Source organism: Spinacia oleracea, chromosome 4, assembly GCF_020520425.1.
Source record: "Spinacia oleracea cultivar Varoflay chromosome 4, BTI_SOV_V1, whole genome shotgun sequence".
Classification (NCBI taxonomy): Eukaryota; Viridiplantae; Streptophyta; class Magnoliopsida; order Caryophyllales; family Amaranthaceae; genus Spinacia; species Spinacia oleracea.
In genome coordinates this window covers 59,562,639-59,583,898 of record NC_079490.1, presented here as the reverse complement: position 1 = coordinate 59,583,898, position 21,260 = coordinate 59,562,639, and the positions used below count along the sequence as shown (strand labels likewise).

At 37.1% G+C, this 21,260-nt stretch overlaps 1 protein-coding gene across 1 annotated transcript; it reads left to right on the top strand.

Moving 5' to 3' along the window:
- The first annotated feature begins 1,471 nt into the window (after window positions 1-1,471).
- LOC110789344 (mitogen-activated protein kinase homolog NTF6) lies at window positions 1,472-8,051 on the top strand. Its single transcript, XM_021994001.2, has 6 exons — window positions 1,472-1,778; window positions 4,120-4,249; window positions 4,552-4,689; window positions 5,957-6,289; window positions 6,920-7,103; window positions 7,210-8,051. Exons 1-6 carry the CDS (start codon window positions 1,624-1,626, stop codon window positions 7,383-7,385), a joined length of 1,116 nt encoding a protein of 371 aa, XP_021849693.1. The 5' UTR covers window positions 1,472-1,623; the 3' UTR covers window positions 7,386-8,051.
- The last annotated feature ends 13,209 nt before the right edge of the window (window positions 8,052-21,260 follow it).

Sequence of the window (21,260 nt, the reverse complement as noted above, 5' to 3'; positions counted from 1 at the left end):
TCGTCGGAGGGTACAGCGAGCCAGGCAGTGGGGGAGCCAAGCGTCGCTCCATTGTCATCGGCCGCCGAGGAGCAAGAAGCTGCTCCCCAGCTTATTAGGCCCAGAGGACGGGAGGAGGCCCAATTGCTTCCGTCAGAAATTCACCCAGACGTGGGCTGGATGCGGTGGCTAGACAGGCACGGAGCCAAGATGAGGGATGACCTCTGCGTGGGGGAAGGGTACCAAATGCGCGTGCCGGCCGGTCTGGACTCGACCGTCAGCCTGCTTGCCGAGGGAGAATTCCCTGTGTATGCCGCGTCAATCAAACTCGGCATGAGATTCCCTCCACACCCCTTCGTTGTGGAGGTGTTAGATGGTTTTAATATTGGGGTGGCCCAGCTGACCCCCAACTCATGGGCGGATATCTTTGGCTATATTGCCAAATGTGCGCTGAACGACGTGGAGCCGTCCTTCAACGCCTTTCTGCATCTGGTCTCCCTCTCTCGTTCCCCCAGTGCCGCCAAAGGGTGGTTTAATCTGAGCAGCCGTGGTACCTACCAGACAGTGGTCGGCAAGCTCAGCAAGTGGCATATGTGGAGGAAGAGGTGGGTCGTGTTTTACACGGACGACCAGGAGATGTATGAGCGAATGAGCCGTTGGAACTGCAACGCCAACTTCATGGATCGTATCTGATATGGATTTATACTTCTTCCTGATGTAGATAGGGATGGCAATGGATCCGATTCGGGTCGGATGTAGTAAACTCCAAATCCAATCCATTTAAAATTTGGACTCTAAAATTGCATCCATAATCCATATCCATATCCATTTAAAATTCGGACTCCAAAATTGCATCCATATCCATATCCATATCCAAATCCATTTAAATTTCGGACTCCAAAATTGCATCCATATAATATCCAAATTCGAATTCATATCCATATCCAAATCCGAATCATGCATTAACTTTACTTACATAGAACTTGTATTTCTTAATTTTAAAATAAATTAGAAATCATATTTCTCATTTTCCAAAATCTAACGAGTTTCTAATAATTAATAAATTACAAATGTATGCGCTTTAGTTAAATATATTAGATTAAATTGGGAACTTTCTTTAAAAAAAAGATATGTACGAAATATATACACTTTGAAATAATTTCGAGTCGGATTTGGACTCGGATTCGGACTCGAGTCGGAGTCGGGTCGGAGTCTATGCAGACTCCATATCCATTCGGATTCGAATGTTTTTAATCGGATTCGAATTCAGACTTTTTTTTCTCGGATTCGTATCAGATTTTTTTCTTCGGATCGGGTCGGACTCGGTTCGGATTCGGATGTGATTGCCATCTTGTAGATATAACGCATGTCCTTCTCGTCAAACAGTTAGCTGGCCAACGGACCCACCCCCACCCGCTTGGAGGTTTCTACTCCGTACATAAAAGAGCTGAAATAAAAGGAAAAGTCAATGTGATTCAAATTTCAAAAAATCCAAAAAATAAAGAAAATATAGCAGACGTCACGTCCTCACGTCACCTTGAACTTTACTCTCCTTCAGTCCTCCTTCCTCTGAAGTCTGAAACCCAGTAACCTAATGCTTCTGCTCAAACTCCAGAGTTAGAGAGAGAAAGAGGAGAGGGAGAAATGGAGAACTCAGCAAAATCCAAGGAAGTTCGAGGAGTTCCTAGCTATGGCGGAAGGTACATGATGTACAATGTTCTCGGCAATCTTTTTGAGGTTTCCTCCAAATACGCACCTCCTATTCAACCTGTCGGTCGCGGTGCTTACGGCATTGTTTGGTACTCTCTCTCCTCTTTATTTGTATGGTTAATTTTGTTTTGTTTTAATTCAATCATTTTTTTATGAAGTTTTAATTGATATTATGAAATCTAATTGCAATTACTTTCAAGGATTTTAAGCTTCTTTATCTCATATGAGTGATCCAATTTGAGTTTTTAGGGTTCTTTGCTATTGTTGATTTTGTTATTTTAGCCTTTTTTGGCGAGTTTTAGTTATCGATTTCAATGAAATAGTTGTTTTGCTAGGTTGCTGATGCTATTATAATTGATGCATTTTACTGTAGTGCAATGAATAATTGTGAATTTTCTGTTCTGGGTTTTTTTGTTATTTGAATGATAATGGAATGCTCAGAGTCGATTAATGTCTTTGTGATTTTTGGGGATGTAGATTTGGCCGGACTGTTTGAATGTTTGTCCAGTTTGGGAATTGAGTACCAGACTATTCTGTAGTATTAATAAACAACGTTGATGGTAAGAAGTGCTACCTAGTACTCTAGTAAGTATAGATCGTACCATTTGGGAAGGTTTAGGTGCGTGCAACCTTATCCTAATTAACCGATATTAGAGGAGAGGCTAATATAATCCGTGCGAAGAATTTCATTTTTTTAGTTGACCCAAGTCTGCACTGTTAGGTTTCTGCGAGGAGTTTCATTTCAAGACAAGTTTTACTTCTGTAATCTATGAGACAGATGAATGATGATTACCCGCTTTGGTCCAGAAACATTTAGTGAGAGATTGATTGTGTGAGAAAATTCAAATGAAACCACCTTTGTTTATCAGATATAATTTAAGGGTGCATTTACATCCGGGAATAAGGGGTTTTAATTATTTCTTGGGATATCTTCGGCGAATAATGATTTATTTACTTTTTATTGGTAAAATTAGATTAAAAAAGTTTAAGTTTGAACCTTATATACCCGGTTTGAGAATGTGTTCACACTTCCTTTTCAGCCGTTTAAGGAATAAATTAATCTATATACAGTTAGTGTTCACCTGCAGGCTGCAGGAGTGCAGGTTCTTTATTTAATGCTTTGGAAAATAGGTTAGACATTAAACAAGAGTATGATACTTTGACCTTGTAATAGCATCATCCCTCTCAAAAAGTCAAAAAAGTTTAGGGAAGTATATATTCTTATATAATTGAAAGGGGTATTTGAAAGAAAATATTGTTATTAAACTGACTGGTTTCGAAGGCCGTTTTCAATGAATTTCTTTGAGACATGTTGATGTTTGTGGAGGTATATGACTATATGGTTGACTATTTCTTGTGCCAATACAGGAATACTCCAGCCATTAAGTTATGCTATAGTTTCTCTTCTCATATTTCATCTAGGAACTTAGTTTCTTATCTCCATGCTGTCACTTTGTTGCCAAGTTTTGAGGGACTTGGAAGTGTAAACTGATGTGAAAACCAAGCAGCTTTTGGCGAATTTTCACACAATTATTATAGGGGAATTATCCCATATTTCCCTATATCCTTAGGTCATTTCTCAAGATGACTCTCATACTCTTCACAAGAAACGGCGACCTTGTTAAATTGGAAAGACAAACTAGTGGTGTTACTCTGCTAATGACAACGACTATTATGAAATTCCATGGGCGAGTTTTTTTTCCATGGGCTGGATATTAATGTAGAGAGATCTCCTTTTAAGGAATGAAACTAAAATGGCACTTTACTTTGTTACTACTTTGTGCATTACAGCTTATTTAATTTTGTGTACGCATTTAGCAATATAGTTTACACTTTCTTGTCCAACACAACTGATATGTGTTCCCTCACTTTCTTTCGTTTCCTTTTTTGTTCTTTTGAATTGATTGTTTGTGTCGTGCTACGTTTGAGGCTTAGTGTTGGCTGTAATGATATTATATATCCTAGATTCGTAGTCGTCGTATAAGGCGTGAATAGAGAACTTGGAGTACAGTGTGTAATCAGCTTGCTCAGCGAGCTGTGGAGTTCTACGCAGTGTATAAAAAGGCGTGCATGAGTCATGCATGTTTTTTTTTGGGTCTAGGCTAGGTGATTTTGATGAGGCACATCTGAGGCGCACCGACTACCGAGACACAACTTTTTGTTCACAACAACAACAACAAAGCCTTAGTCCCAAAATGATTTGGGGTCGGCTAACATGAATCGTCATAGGAGATCGTCATTGTGACACAACTTTTTGTTCACAATTAATTTTTATTTGTATTAAGTGTGCTCGCCTTGATTCTTCTTATATATTGGTTTCATCTTATAGAATTTAGTTTAAGAGTAAAAATGTTTGAGTCTTGCATTATGCTTGTAGATCTTTATGTCATAATATTAATTGTTTGGCTTCTTTTCTTTCCTTGATGACAGCTGTGCACGAAATTCAGAGACACAAGAAGAGGTCGCCATTAAGAAGATTGCAGATGCTTTTAACAATAGAATTGATGCTAAAAGGACTTTGCGAGAAATCAAACTTCTGTGTCACATGGACCATGACAATGTAATTCTAGTAATTGCAAAGTTCCACTAGTTTTTTGGGGTAGCATGTTTTTACTTCTTTGGCTATTTCGGATTGATTCCTTTTCTGCATGCTGTCTTTCCAATCTTGTAGTTGTGTTATTTTTTATAGTTGCTAGTTGGTCAATTCGGTGTGAATTTCCTAGTGGCTACTGTGTCACTTCTATGAAAATTTGAATTAATGGAAATGCTCTATATTCTTTGAGAAAAAATTGTATCTATAAATGGTTTCTCTTTCCGTACTACCTGAAACTAAATTGATTTGCTTGAATGTTGCTAATGCAGGTTATCAAGATAAAGGACATCATACGACCACCTGAAAGAGAGAAGTTCAATGATGTCTACATTGTTTATGAATTAATGGATACTGATCTTCATCAAATTACTCGCTCTAACCAGGAACTCACAGAAGATCATTGCCAGGTGAATTTTGACTCCTGATGATGTACGAACAATTTATTGCTGTATGTAGCAGACCAAGGCCAAGGAACACACAAGTGTGTTTCATATATTATTGAAATAAATGATTAGAGAATTAACCCCTGTTTTATCACAACGGTTCAAGAGAGAGAGAGAGAGGGATGAAGACCTTAGTCGATTTTCTTGGCCATACTTGGTGATAACTGTTAACAATGTTATGCGGTTATGGCTACACTCGTTAATTAAATGACAAACTATTGGATAACCTTGTGTGTTTGTGTCTGCTTCTCGCTAAGCTAGTCAAAGCATTGGATAATTTTGTGAACTCGCTTCATCATATTCAATCCATACAATTTTCCAAAGTAATTGATCTTAATTCATAAAAATATAATTCCTCTATCTTTTGGTATTGCAATATTTCATTTTCGTGGTCTAACTTCCCAACTTCTGAACGTATTATGTATTAAAAATATACTTCGCAAAATTATCAAACGTGATCTTGTTAGATACCTTTCAATATTTGTTTCAAAATATTAAGTTTTTCATAATTTTTTAATAATATGTAGGAGTAATTAAATATATTATTGATCAAAGGTTTACATAGGTTACCGTGAAAAGAAACGTTGCAATCATAAAAGAGTAGAGGAAGTAAGATTTAAGAGCCTCTTACTCCCTCCGTTTCATTATAATATTCTTTTCTTACAACATTCTACTTCATCTATATTTTGTATTCCACTTTTCTCTATGCATTCCACTTTTCCCATACCTCTTTTTTAGGCCCTACTCTTTTGGGTTTATTTTCCAGTATTAAAATTTCATTTCATTTCATTTCAGCTTTATTGTTATTGTTGTTATTGTTAAATTTCAGTCCAAAACAGCAGGGCTTTATTCCCATCATTTCTTCTTAGTTGTTGTGAAAAGCTGAAGTGTGACCATTATAATGAAACGGAAGGAGTATCTTGCAACAGAAATTTAAAATTTATATCTGGATTGGTACGCATAACTTGAGATTTCAATTACAACATTTAACTATTTAAGGCTTTAAGGCTTTATGTATTTGTTTCTTAACTGCTCTGTCTTCGGGATACTTGTATTAGTTTCTGTTTTGCTTATCTTTTACAGGTTTGTCTTTACTGTTTTATCAGTTGATGTGTTCCTAAACTCACATGTCGGATAGTTTATTATGGAATTTATGACCCCATGTGTTGGATAATCCAGTGTGTTAAGATTACCTGATCAAGCTGAAAAACTTATTTGTGTACCTTGGCAGTACTTCTTATATCAAATCCTACGCGGGCTAAAATATATACACTCGGCAAATGTTCTGCACCGGGATCTGAAACCAAGCAATTTGCTTTTAAATGCTAATTGTGACCTCAAGATATGTGACTTTGGGCTCGCAAGAACCACTGCAGAGACGGATTTTATGACAGAGTATGTTGTGACTAGATGGTATCGAGCTCCGGAGTTGCTTCTTAATTGTTCAGAGTATACAGGAGCGATTGATATGTGGTCAGTTGGTTGCATCATGATGGAGATTATAAAAAGGGAACCCCTTTTTCCTGGAAAAGACTACTTGCAGCAGTTACAGCTCATAAATGAGGTTACAGCTTCCTCTGTTTTACAGTATTTGTTATGTTTGTATTTGGCATACTGGCATAAACTAAGGAAGCAAGTTCGTATTAATACTTTTGTTTATGAGGCAACCAAAATGCCCTTCAATGTTTTTTTCAAGTAGAAGATGTTAAGGCCTTGAGGATATTATTGAATATCAGTATTGTCAAACGACGAGTAAGAAATTTTTTTAAAGCAAATTTTTTTTTGTGTATAGGCGCGCACGCGCCGTGTCTGATGAGGGAGCAATCCGTGGACTATGGACCGTGGTGCACATAGAGCATGGTGCACCAAAAGAACATATGTGCATAAGCAAAAGAACATGACACTACGGCAAAAGAACATGCGATATAATATTTCACTTTTTTGTTATAAAAATAATATATTATTTTACTATTTATTAAAAACCTAAATAAAAAAATACTCATGTTCTTTTCTCGTAACCAGATGTTCTTTCAATTATATACTAGTGTTCTTAAGGTGCACCATGCTCTATGTGCACCATGGTCCACCTTCTAAATTGCCGCTGAGGGAGTGCGTGTTTGATGTGTCTCTATGTCTCATGTTGTGCGTTAATAGTCTAACTTTTAATATCTGTCTTGCAACCTAATCATGTCAGCTGCTAGGCTCTCCTGAAGATGCTGATCTTGGATTTTTGAGAAGTGAACATGCTAAAAAGTATGTAAAACAGTTGCCACGTGTCCCAAAGCAGCCATTTTCGCAGAAATTTCCAAACGTGTCTCCCTTGGTGCTTGATCTTGCTGAAAAGATGCTTGTATTCGATCCCAGCAAGCGAATAACAGGTAGGCCGTTAATATCTCCTCAATTCTCACTAATTTGCCAGTAAGTCCTCAATTTGTTTTCCCATGTGCATGCCCTAAATGAATATACATTTATGTGAACTAACAGTTGATGAAGCATTGAATCACCCATATTTGTCGAGCCTCCATGAGATAAACGAGGAGCCTATCTGCGCAAAACCTTTTCAGTTTGATTTTGAGCAATCATCCTTGGATGAAGAAGATATAAAGGATCTTATATGGCGGGAGGCCCTAAAGTTCAATCCAGATAAGATGATTGAATAAGACCCCTGGTTTTCAACTTGCTTGCGACAGAATTTAATCATCTAACACAGATGTCTGGTGGAAGATGTTGAGCTACTTCAGCTTTGAGTATATACATATACCGCATTGGATCTGGCCTTGATGTGGAGGTTTGAGGAAACGAGTTCGAACCTTTTTTTTTTTTTTTTTTAATTTTCTTTTTCTGTCTCTTCTGGAGGTTCACAGAATCAGGCGTCAGTTAACCTTGCAATGAATGGTAATAAACATTATTCTATATTATATTAAAGGATTCAACAGTGAGGGAATTAGAGTGGTTCTAATTCCTTTTGGAGTTCTTTTCGCCTCTGATCACCATTTCAAGAAGTGAACCAAAACGTGCTGAGCTGATTGAACCAGTAGTTGGGATTGCAGAAGCATATGGCATACGCCAAAAGTGTTGAAGTTCTTATAATAGTGCTTAAAGTTTGTAATGTGTAATATTCGTCGAGTATGTAGAAAAAAGTGGGTAAGAGATATTGTTGCACTTTCTTGTTGTAGTTCAATACTAGCAAAACTTCTGCTCTGATAGAAATTTCATGTTTGAGACTAATGATATGCGGAGTATGCAGTTGTATTTCAAAAGGTCTTGCACGCATAAGGTGTTGTACAGTAAATTTATTATTTTATCCAGTTTTTTTTTATCTTTTACCTAGGTTTTTATACTTTAAATATGTTTTGATTAACTTTATATTATATAAAAAAAGTTGATGTATAAACATTTTAAAGGGTTAAATGATTAATTTTATACATTATCAGTGATTTTGAAAAAATATTTTTTATTAAAATGAAAATTTTTATCACTAAAAGATATATACCTCCGTTTCACAATGATTGCATCAATTTTTTTTCACGTATTCCAACACGCTTCTTTGGACATTAATATCTCTAATTGCGTGTAAGTAAAAATTATAAAAACTTGATATTTGATTATCAAAAAAAATAAATAAAAATTTGATATTTGGAATCCTTGCATTGATACGAATTTAAAAAGATCTCACTTAACTATGTTTATTCTTATATAATGTGAAAGAATGATTGTCAAAGTTAGTTCATGAATAGTGTTCAAATGAGAAACGATTACATAAATAAGGCTAACTTATAAATAATTTGAGTTAATTTTTATTCTGCGTAAAATTTTAGGAAAGACATGTCTTTTTCTGGTGCAAAATTTTCCCACTGAAAGCTCTTTCCTAAAAAACATATCTATTTTATTTATTTTTTATTTTCTCTCTTTTGTATAACTTATTTATGTATAGAAAAAAAAAACAAGATGAAGAAAATTACTATTAGGCGATTTTAGTAATATTTTAGTCAAACCATCATATCAATAATATTTCGGATTTTTCATGAAATGACCCCGAGGTTTGCAATAATGCACCAAATACCCCTAATGTTTCACGAATGCACCAAATACCCCTGACGTAAGCAATAAATACAATAAATGCCCTTTTGGCTGACGGACGTTAACCCTCCGTTAGGCAGTTAATTAGTTAAAACATATTGCACCAAATACCCCTAAGGTTTGATACAATGCACCAAATACCCCTGAGGTTTGGTTCTATTTTTTCCAAAAACTAGCCGTTTGTTTTGAATAATATAGCCGTTGCCATCACTGATTTCCCTTACATATACCCTCCATTAACCCATTCCCCCCCCTTGCGGAACAACAACAACATCAACTAAACCCCCAACATTCCACCCCAATCCCCCACCTGCAACAACAATAATCAGACAACAGCAGCACCAACATCAACAAGACAGTAGCAACAACAACCAACATCAACACCAACATCAACAAGACAGCAACAACAACAACAACCAACAACAGCAACAACAACATCAATAAGAAAGCAACTGCAACTGCAACAACAACCAAAAGCAACACCAACAATAACCAGACAACATCTGCAACTGCAACAACAACCACACAACAGCAGCACCTCCCCCTCCCCTCCGCATTCAACATGAGTTCCTCATCCAATACATCATCATACAATCTATTTTCCTACATCATTGTTCCAAACAAATGTTGTCCTGTTTGTGCAAAAAAATGTGCAATAAAAAGCTCGGAGACATCAAAAAATCCACAGAGGCTATATTACAAGTGTCCTTGTAACTATTTTCTGTGGTGCAAAGGCAATGTGCAGCAACCAAATCAACAACACCAGCAACAACAAAGCAACATGGAGTATGAAGGAACATCGGAAGACAACAACAATATGAGTGATGAACTCAAGAAACTAAAGCAGAGAGTGAAAGAGCTCAAATTTCCAAGCTAATGCAATTAAAATAGGAATTGCAATGTTTATGTTTATAATGTTTGTAATCAGGAAGTAATGAACCCAAACCATGATAGTTGTAATGGCACGAGAACCTAAATTTCATTTATCAATAATAGAGTAACTGATTGTTTCCAAAATAAACCGAACATCAAGTTGTCGGGAACTTTACAAAAAACAACCAAAATGTGCCACAACTTAAGCTTGTTTCCAAAATGTGTCATAATTGAACATAAAAACAGAAATGGTAAACTAAAACCTAAGCTTACTAATAATTATGAAGCTCTGGCCTTCTTTTCCTTTGATGCAGCAGATGTTGAGCCCTTCCTCTTTCCAGTAGTAAATGTTGATGCACCACCAGCAGCAGCAGCAACAGCAGCAGATTCCTTCCTCTGTTTGGCAGTGGAGCCTCCCTTACAAGTTCTTGAGTTGTGCCCAACTTGCTTGCACTTCCCACACTTCACAGTAGTGCTTCTTTTTCCTTTTTTCTTCTCATGAGCACCCCTTCTTCTCTGCTTGGATGGTCTGCCAACTGCTCTTTTCATTATTGGTGGAAGAATCCTAGGTAGGTCAAATGTGGGCCACTGTGTTGAGTTAGGCATTGGGTGAATGTGTTATGAGTATGTGAGCTTATATGCTGCCCCTTTGAAGTATGGACTGACAAAGTCAGCAGGCTTGAGTCTCTGATGGTATATGACCCTAAGAGCATGCTTGCAAGGTATGCCACACCCTTGCCATTTACCACAACCACACACCCCAGCAGTTAGCCTAATTGGGAACTTCACATGACCATCTGTAACCTCAAACTCACCCCCAGCATTACTTGCAGAACAGAACCTTGAGTCAGCACTCCTCTCTTCCAACATCTTAATAACATATGGTGTCAATTGATCGGGTCCAATGTCAACAGCTTTATCAAATCAGGTCCCTATTTTCTTCATGCACCAAGACCTTATTTCTAACATAAAAGAATAGAACAGCTGAAATCAGACACTTATATCCATAAAAAACTCGACTCGGACACTTGAACACAAACCCGACTCAGACACTTAACAAAAACTCGATTCAGACACTTGAACACAAACCCGACTCAGACACTTAACAAAAGCTCGATTCGGACACTTGAACACAAACCTAAGTAAATAAGTTCCAATTAAAAAAAATTAGGATAAAATGAGAGTGATTACCTTCAAGAAGTGTCATAATAGGAAGATCCCTAAAGGGTTTGGGGCACGCGTTAAAGGATTCCACAAAGTTGGTGGTGTTGTGATCACAAGTGACCTCAACATTAAACTTGTGTCTGGACCACTGTTCAAGGACTTTGTCAAGATATGCCACTGCCTCTGGCATGATTTTGAGGATCTTTTCCATGGATTTGTTGTATACATATGGATTGTATGCATCAGCAGCAACCCAGAACAAGTCATGGAAGGTTGTGCCACTGTATCCAGCTTGTCTGCAGTTCACATACAGATGCTGAGCACAAACCCTCCTGACTGCTCTTGGGAAAACTTCATAAAGAGCAGCTTCAACACCCTGCAGAACACAATTGTATTTCAGTTAGCAGGGAATTTAACCAATAAACCAGAAAGCTGCAAAAAATGGGGGAAAATGAAAAAAACCAGAAAAGGGAGGAGTAAATACCCTCATTCTATCACTAATAAAGGTCCAATCATTCCTTTGCCATCCATGTTGAACAAATAAAGCCCTCAAACTTCTGAAAAAATAGGACCATGTGTCCATACTCTCCGTACTCAAAATGCTATACGCAAATGGGAAAATCTCATTATTTCCATCAATAGCTACTGCAGTGAGAAGAATTCCCTTATAGTATCCACTCAAATGTGCACCATCAATGCCTATGATAGGCCTACAACCTCCTAAGAAACCCTTAACTTGTGCAGCGAAGGAGAAAAAACAAGCCTTGAAACGGGGTGTCACATTACCAGAATCTGCAGTCCAAGTGACCAAGGCATAGCTCCCAGGATTAGTAGACTTGATCATTTCTGCATAGGATGGTAAAAGGGCATATGATTCATCAAACCCACCATAAATTTGCTGCCTCCCGAGGCTTCTGACCTTGTACATCAACCGTTTCTTCACCTTTATCCTATAAGTCTCCAATGCTTTTATCTGAAGTGTCTTAATCGGGATCTCTGGATTCGCTTTAATTCAGGTAATAACTTGCTGCATAGCCACTGAGATGTAACAATGGGATTCTCCTCAAGCCTCCCACATGACTTGTGCTCACTGACTAGGGTTTTAATGGCCCAACTGACCCCATCCAACATCACACAAGAATGAATCCTACAATTGCATGACTCAACCAGACACACTGTAGTGAATCTGGTTGTATCAACCTTCTCTACACTCACATCAAACCCCTCCTGAACACAACAGTCTCTGAAAACCTCCATGAAATGTTCCTTGCTTTGGAAAATCATCCAAGGTTGTAACTTGATAGTCCCATATGGCATGTATCCCACAACTTTCCCATTTGCATACAAGTTATCCATCTTGTTACTCCCATCCAAATGATCCTCAAAGGTTCTCCCAAAATTGACCTCCCCAAGAACATCTAGCTCTTCTTCATCAATGTAATCATCAGAGTTGAAATCAGCACTTCCACTGTCACTTTGACTCTCCCCAAAGTCTTCATCATCACTCAATTCATCATCCCACTGCTCTTCTTCCTCATCATTGATGCAGTGGGTGTACTCACCCTAGAACCAGCAGACCTTACCCCCCTCTTCCTAGGAACAAACATACCCGTCTTCTTAGTATGACTTCTTGAAATTCTGAATCCCCTCGCTTTGTTTAACTCAGCCTTGTTAGGTTGCTGTGGTGGTGTCTGATCTGGTTGCTGAGGTGTTTGCTGAGGTGGTTGCTGTGTTTTTTGTGGTTGTGTTTGTGGTGAGACTGGTGGTGGTGATGGGGATCTTGGTGGTGGTGATGGAGATCTTGGTGGTGGTGATGGCTGTCTTGGTGGTGGTGATGGCTGTCTTGGTGGGGGTGATGGCTGTCTTGGTGGGGGTGAAGAAGCAATTGGTGGTGGTGAGGCAACATGTTGTTGTTATGTTTGTGTACTAGGTGGTTGGGAACTTCCCGGGGAGAAGCAATCAGCATTTTGTGAAGTGAAAACCCGTACGTACTCCACACTTAAGTCCTCAACAGAATACACAGGCACCTCAACTACCACTGCGTTTTTCAATTGCTCCTTCAATTCCCTTTGAATCTCAGCCTCCCTTTCTAACCTTCTCCTTTCCTCTTTCCTCTTTCCTCTTCCCTCTCCCTCTCAAACTCCTCAGCTTTCCTTCTAAGTTCTGCAGCCTCCCTTTCCTTCCTATCCTTCCTTTTCTTAACCGCAAGCCTAAACTGAATTGAAATTTCCTTCTCATTTTCCTTCTCTATCCATATTTCCACAGTATCCTTACGCAAAAATAACCCCCACATTCCCATCAAACCAACATCATTTACCAATTCCACTCTCTTCTTCGTGTTAGGATTTACATAAAACAATCTAAAAACCTCGGGAATCAAAACATGTTGCTTAATAGAATCATCAAACAGATCATCAACCAAATCCATGTAGTTGGTTTCATCAGTATCAGTCACCCTCACATCAAAACTACGATCATTGTAATGCATAACAACCAAATTGTACCATCCTATACAAACAGTAAACACAACATATAACTTCGAATTCATGAACTAAAGCATAAGGAAAACAACAAAGCACAACCACATACTATGTTCTACCATTAACACCCCAAAATTCAACTTAACCCATATCATGAAAAAAATCCCGATTTTAACAAAACCCTAACCCTAATTAAAGCAAAATTCGCAACAAAATAGCACCCAAAACAAGAAACGAATTGAAGGGACCTTACCTTGACACAATTTTAAAGAACGCCCATCCACAAATTTCAGTGCTTTGCTCCTTGCACCCACTTTTGTAGAGCTCGCGAAAATACCAGAATTTTGGACCAAATTTCCGAGCTTTGTGTGAGGATTAACTTCGACTAACTCTTGCGAGTTGGTTTACACAAATCCCTGCGAAAATCTCACTTTATCTCTCTAAGGTTTCTTCTTCAAGTTCACTCTAATGGTGTAAGAAGAACAGAGAAATGTCGAGGAAGGAAGTTGGGAAGTTATCACTACAAGAAAAAAGGGATTTTGTTGTGATTATTTTGGCCTATACGAATACATTTGCTACGAAAACATTCCCCAACAATTAGCTATTCGAGGCGATATCCACCATTGCTGTAGCCTTTAGTAGCGATTATTACATTCAATGGGGTAGACCAAAACAATCGTTATGAAATACGATGTATAATAGTATCGCTTATTGTAGCGATTATAATCGCTATAATTCCCTAATTTCACATACCAAATAAATTACACTACAGGAAAATGATACATATGTAGGCGGAATAATTGTGACGGTGTAACAAAGGGTCGCAAGGGGTTTGGGGGCGTGAATACTACTTTGCAAATTACGACGGTTTAAAGCGTCGCAATATATTACGAGACACTAAAGCGTCACTATTTACCAAAAAAAGACACGTGAAACCCACGTGTTAATATTTCGCCAAATATTTCGCCAAATATTTTGCCAAAAGAAATCCCGCCTAACTCTACCCTGCTCCCACACCCTGCTCCACGATTTTCTCCCTCAAACAACCGACTCAACCCTCACTCTCAACAATCAACTGCTAGCTCTCTGAAAACATTCCTATGAGAATCGCTCAAACTCTCGGAATCCCCTCAATTTCGTCGGCAAATCCTCAAATTCGTTCACGGTTTATAACAATAATCTCATTCCTCTCAATATTTAAGGATTTAAATCCCAGGTTAATTCGTCTTCATAATTGCCCAAACAAAACCATCTCAAGCATCTATAAATTAGTGTTTTTTTCGGGAGAAATTCGTTTGTGGGTTGTAGAATTACAGCTTGTTTGGTTTGTCAGATAGATTCGCCCAATTCACTCAAGAAATTCTTGAAGGTTTGTTTGTATTTTTTTAAAACTTTTATTGCCGAAATTTGTGTGTTTGTTAATACCTGCAAATATTAACATTTAAGAATGCCATAATTGTTCAAGAGCTTGACGTATTGGGATACGCTTAATCGATGATGCCAATGCATAATGAAGTGGTCGGCGGCCGATTCGCGAAACAAGAAATTGCAGTTGACGCCATGGCTTATTGCGAGCTGTCAATATCGATAAGTTACAAATAAATCACTCTTTACCTTCGCAATTCGTTCAAAATCCATGCCAATAACTTTCTGTAGGTTTGTTTTTTCACTTTGGTTGCCTTGATTTGTATGATTTATCTTTCTTTTCGATAGATTTATAACTTTTGAGGCAATTAACAAACCTATATGACAATTTAACATATTATTTTTATGTTTTGGAGTTAGGGTTAATTGTATAATTGATCTGGATTCTATTTTTTTGAAAGTTTCGACTGGTTCAGGTGCATACACTTATGTTGAAACCCAGACACTTTCCAAATGTGTGTTGAGGGATGGAGCTCCAGTTATAGGTACCCAAAAATCTAATCGAATTTGTTATCTTAATTGGGTTTGGCTACCTTTTTGTTTGCTTATTTGCTCCATCAAGGTTTTTTGCGAGCTTATTCGTTTACTCAATGCTATTGAAGTGCATAGTGTATATGTAGTTTCTGAAAAATCGCAACAGGACCTGCTAGTACCTGATAATTTGATGTTGCTCAAATTTTCTGTTGTTTCTTACTCTATTGTGGACTGAATCAATTCCTATAAGAATGTTCCCAAGTCCATATGAGTTGGCGCCTACACATTGCAACACAATACAAAATTTAGTGTCAAATATTACCTTAACCTTGTTCTTGTTTATGAAGAGGTTCATCGGTATTTCAAGAAACAAGAAATCACATTATACTGCCTTACCGAGAACACTAGTTAGTTATCCTTTGGTTTAATCTATTTCCATTATAAGCTATATATGATTCACTTTTCTAAATGCAGAGGTTTGAGTGTGGTTTATTTTTGGAAAGGGTTTGGTCTTAAGCTATAACTTCAACTCTTTGTGGTATTTTTTACTTTGTTTGTCCAGTTTTTTCTTTCCATGATCCTGTTTGTCTTGCTTGTACATCAGGTGTGGTTAATTGTTTAATAGCATATGCCGTCTTGATATTTTTGAGACTTTTTAGGAATTTATTCTTTCTGTTTTAGTTACCATTCATATCGGCTCTCTTTTGCCTTTAGCTGTTCTCGCTCGGTACTCTCATGTAGATTCTTTGTGCCACTAAGGTTTAGTGGTGCTGATGATTAATAATTTTTTTTAATTTAGTTTTAGGCACGAGGTTTGATTTCGATGATTGTCAATTTTCATTTGAGTCATATGTTGCCTATGTATACAATTGCTTTTGTTTTCATTGTGTTTCACATTTTGTGTTTAAGTTTGTATCTCCTACATTGTAGTTTAGTAATCAAGTGGTATTTTTGGTACGCAAGTAAGTATTTCATTCCATTCAAAGAAGCAATGTGATATCTTATCCTTTTCTTTAATTCCTTTCCTAACATATTTAATCTTTATTCAAAAGCTGCAGTATTACTTCCTTTTAAAAACAATGAAAACTGGAAAATAATATGATGGAGAAATTTCACAGTAGATGTTTGACCATTAATTTTGAGGTAGAGTTAAACAAAAAATTAGCATCTCTACGAATATTCATATAGCATGAAAGACAGAGAAATATCAGATTACATGAGTTTAAGGTTATGAAAGACGGAACTGGAATAAGCCAAAGAGAGGCCCCATGAAGAGATGCATTTGATCAATAATGAATGTCATGAAAGCCCAAAAGAAATAAACCTTATGTGTACCTGACCAATAAGGTGGGCACTCAAAAATCCACCATGGGAACCACCAAAAACTGCAATTTTGGGAGGGTCAGCCAGCTTTAAGCCGATTACATGATCTATGTCAGTAAGCACATCATTGACGTCCTGTGTATAGTATTTTCATTTTGACATCTCAATACAACCTTAATTTACTTATGAGGTGAGACGAACTGTTTATGTGAAAATCTTAAACTGATTTAATGTGTATGTATCATTACCTTAAGTGTGGCATATCTAATTTACATATTTAAATGCTTTTTGTAGATTGCTGATGATTCTGGTGGCAATGGTGAAAAGCAGGCCGAGACATGAGACTTTGAAACTATTGCCAAAAGTAAGGTAATTTCATATTGAGTTAACCGTGTTCCATGCTTTATCGATAAACTGATAACTGAAATAAGCTTTATAGTTGTCGTTTATTTAGGAAAATTTGGTAATATTAATCCAACCTTTGACCGATTTTCTTTTATTAAGCCCACCTACGACATATTTTTTAATAATCCCACCTTTATTACCCAACAACTTTTATTGGGCCCAACAGGTCATAAAACTGTTGTAAGCGGCATTATTTCTCTACATGGCAGTACTCTCTCTCGATATATTCAGTCATCATCATCAATTCATCACCATCTCGTTGACTTTTTCACCGATTACCGGCCACTTAAGCCCAATAAAAGTCGTCGGGTAGTAAAGGTGGGATTATTAAAAAATATGTCGTAGGTGGGATTAATAAAAGAAAATCGGCCAAAGGTTGGATTAATATTACCAAATTTTCCGTTTATTTATGAATGATGGTGAGATTAGAAAGTAGAATCTTAGATTTAGTATTATCATAATAAGGTATTATGCTGAAATACGAGTTGGTGTTAGGTCTAGGTTATTTGCCTGTTTAAAAGTTTGTCAAGCAAGAAACGTTGGGTACTTGAACAACAAAATCCCTTGTGCAGAGATTTCCATTTACAGTTCGTCTACCTTGAAAAGGTAGAAGCTTAGATTTAGTATTATCATAATAAGGTTTTATGTTGATATTAGCTGAAACACGAGTTGGTGTTAGGTGGCCTGGGTTGTTAACAAACTATTTTCTATTAGTTAATTTATGACGCTCCTGTAACTCTAAAAATGAAGCTAGACAAGAAAAGGTTCTCATTCCAAAAGAAGTTTAAATCTTTCTTCGATCTCAAAAACAATTTTACTTAAACTAGAGCTTCCCAATTATCATATAAAAGGCTAAAGAGAAATGTTTTTCTTCCTCAAAATGTAGAAAAACAAATGTAGGCAAGACTTCAAAGGTTCTGTAAGAAGAAATGAACGGCTCTAAAGTAGTCGTGGTATTCCTGCTTTCCCTCCAAAGAAAATCCACCATGAAAAAACAACCATATCCACTGGTGTATCCAGTGCTTTGATAAAGAATGATGTCTTATTTCTCAAAGGTTTAGAGAATCCATAAGTGTGTGTTATTCGTTTAAGTACAATGCTACAAAATTAGAGTACCAAGTGAAGTATCAAGTTAAAAACCTCATCATCTTTCATGTTAAAAAATCAAAATAAAATCTGGGCTGTTAGCTTGCTTCATCACCACTTCTATAGAATTTTTGGGAGAACAGAACAATATCTCTTAGTAGGTGGCTCTTGCACACTCCCAGCTTCATGAACTACAACCATTCTTGATGATTCAATATCATTTGAAGGCCTACTCCATATAAAACTAAAAGCAACATACTCAATCTCGGACCTCAAATTCTGAGATTTATGACATCGTGCCAAACTGCCACTCTCCAGCTCACCCAAAACTAAACAAACCAGTGTCAAACTAAATTTTGGAAGCATCTCCAAATCCCAGAGCTAAACTTATTGTCAAGGTGCCCAAGTAACAAAATCTAAACCATCATTCACACCTTCCGTAGTGCAAAACATAATAATTTTTTACAAGAAAGTCCTGATCAGATTACTTCTGATTATTTCTGTTCAGATCATATCAGTTCTGATCAGTTATATTCAGACCAGTTATGTTCTGATCATTTCTGTTCATATCAGTTCTGTTTTGACCAGTTATGTTCTGATCAGTTCTGTTCTAATAAGTTCTGATCATTTCTATTCAGATCAGTTTTGCTCTGATCAGTTCTGACTAGGTTCAGGTTTTGCCGGTTTTTCTTCTGTTCGTCTCGAATACCCATCATTTGCAATGCTGGAATTGTTGTTTCGTTATGCTCTTTTTATGCTTATTTTGACAGGATCATTAGGTAGTTGTGAGGAAATTCAATTGCTTTTCGAGTTGATTGTAGTTATGCCCTTTTGTTCACATGCTTCAATTTGAGTGCTCTTCAGGTTCTTCTTTACTGTCAGTATATAGTTGTCTTTATTACCAATGCCCTCCTCTTTTAATACATTACTACACGAACCTTGAACTGTCGAAAAATAGACTCAATTTAAGAACAAGTGCAGACGTTTTGGAATATAAATACTTGGATTACATGTCTATTGTCTTAAGCATCGGCATCATATTTCTTTAAAATCAGTCCTGAGGAACCTAGCTTATTAGATCACTGACAGATACCTAGCTAGAGAAATAATCTGATATACAGAAATGGGTAAGGATTGAGGAAGCTTGGCCCCTTAACAAAAACCATGTAATTATACATAATGCCTTGACTAATATCAAAGAAAAGTTCTTCCTTTTAAAGTATTTGATGACTGTATGGGTATTCTACTAATCAGTCTTGTGAACCAATTGAGGTTGGCATGAGTGGTTAAGGGCCTCTTGCTCCTTAACCAAGGTCTCGGGTTCGAGCCTTGGGAATGGAAAAAATCTCAACTGGGAGGGATGCTGCCCATCGAGGTACCCATGCAAACTCCCACGGGAGATTACCTCGCCGAAGGCGGTGAGAACTCCTCGTAGTAGAACCAAAAAACTAATCAGTCTTGTGAGATACCATTTTTGCATGAAAATTTGAGAGCACATGCCTGTAAAGGTGGTCTAAGTTTATACTTTCTAATCAATCTCAAGAAAAAACACTTAGACTTGGTACTGTCATTTCCTGAAGTACCCTGGAAAAGAGAAAGAAATGTATTCTTGTGATGTCCTAATGTATGTAAATCTTACCATCTATTATAGCCACCTCTACCACCTAGAAAACCGACCAAGGCAAAACTCAAGTTGGACCATCAACCCCAATGACCTTTGTTGGCTCTGTATGCACCTGGCAGCCAATGTACCATTTTATTTCTCACTTATTGACTATAACTCATGAACATAGCTTCTGACTCTTTTGAAAACATATTTGCAACCTCACCTTGGAGTCACAGAATCAATAGTAAAAGGAGCATAATTTTTTCTTTTTTACCTTATCTTGAAAGATAAAACAACCAATAATAAAAGACTAGCAGAACTTTGTAACAGACACAATCTAATGTAAATCAACCAGCATAAATATGAGAATTATAACCATCAGCTGTACTATGTCTAATCACATCCTCACAGTAAAACCTGAAAGCAGAACATCTCAAATTCAACCTCACAGAAAACACATTCTAGATGAGAGGATCTTATACAGGAGAGGGGTTGGGCGGAGGATACCTCATTTGAAGTTTGAACATATACTAGTAGCAATTTGTACTTGCATTTCAGATTCATGGAGATTCTCAGAGTAAAAAGGAACATCCAATCACTTGCAGATTGCCTTAATCAATGTTTATAGACAACTGATTAGCTGGAATTAAAATTAACAATCATTCTACTCGATCTGCTGCTGCTGGAGGTGCTTTTGCAGCTGCAGGAGGTGCTTTTGCAGCTGCAGGAGGTGCCTTTGCAGGTGCAGGTGCAACTTTAGCACTACCGTCTTTCTTTTCCTTCGGCTTCTCTGTCTTCTCCTCGGGTTCTCGGTATTTTCCTTCAGATTGGCATATATCTTAGTCTGGTAACAATTCTTTTCTTGTACCTATACTCAGGCCCGGCCCTGAGGGGTGATTTGAGGGACGACCGCCCTAGGCCTCCGCAAGGGAAGGGCCCCAAATCCTCAACGCTAGTTTGAAAATTGTTTATATAAAAAATCTGCACTGAAACTGCAAAACATATTGTTGCTCAGATGGTTTAAGTGTAGTTACATTGTATAATGAGCTGTGTTCGATACCTGACCATATAAACGTCCTTATTTTGATGATTTATTTTATGTTGTTGTCTGGTATTTATTTATCTTGTGTTTTTGTTTCTTTATTTTGTCTAAGTGTATTTTATACTAACGGGGAAACAAATTTAGATAATTTTATTCTCATATAAATGTTTTGGTTTTACACTCTATTTAAAAATGTAAAATGTATTAGAGATGTAAAAAGAAGGAAATGTAATATAAGGGGTCCTGCTTTTACGTTTCGGCCCGGGCCTAAAAAAAGCCAGGACCGGGCTTGCCTATACTTAATGTAGCCAACCCCTATTTACATCTACGCTTCTTAAATATATAACTGATCGAGAAAGATGAGTTCGGATTATTGTTGTTAATTTTCCTTAGATTTTAAAATGTGTTCATCATGCTTTGTATATATATATATATATATATATATATATATATATATATATATATATATATATATATATATATATATATATATATATATATAATGTAACACCGAACTTCTGTTTTGAAAAAGTGAAGCCAATCCAAAATAACCATTTCTTCAGAAAAAGTCTATCTA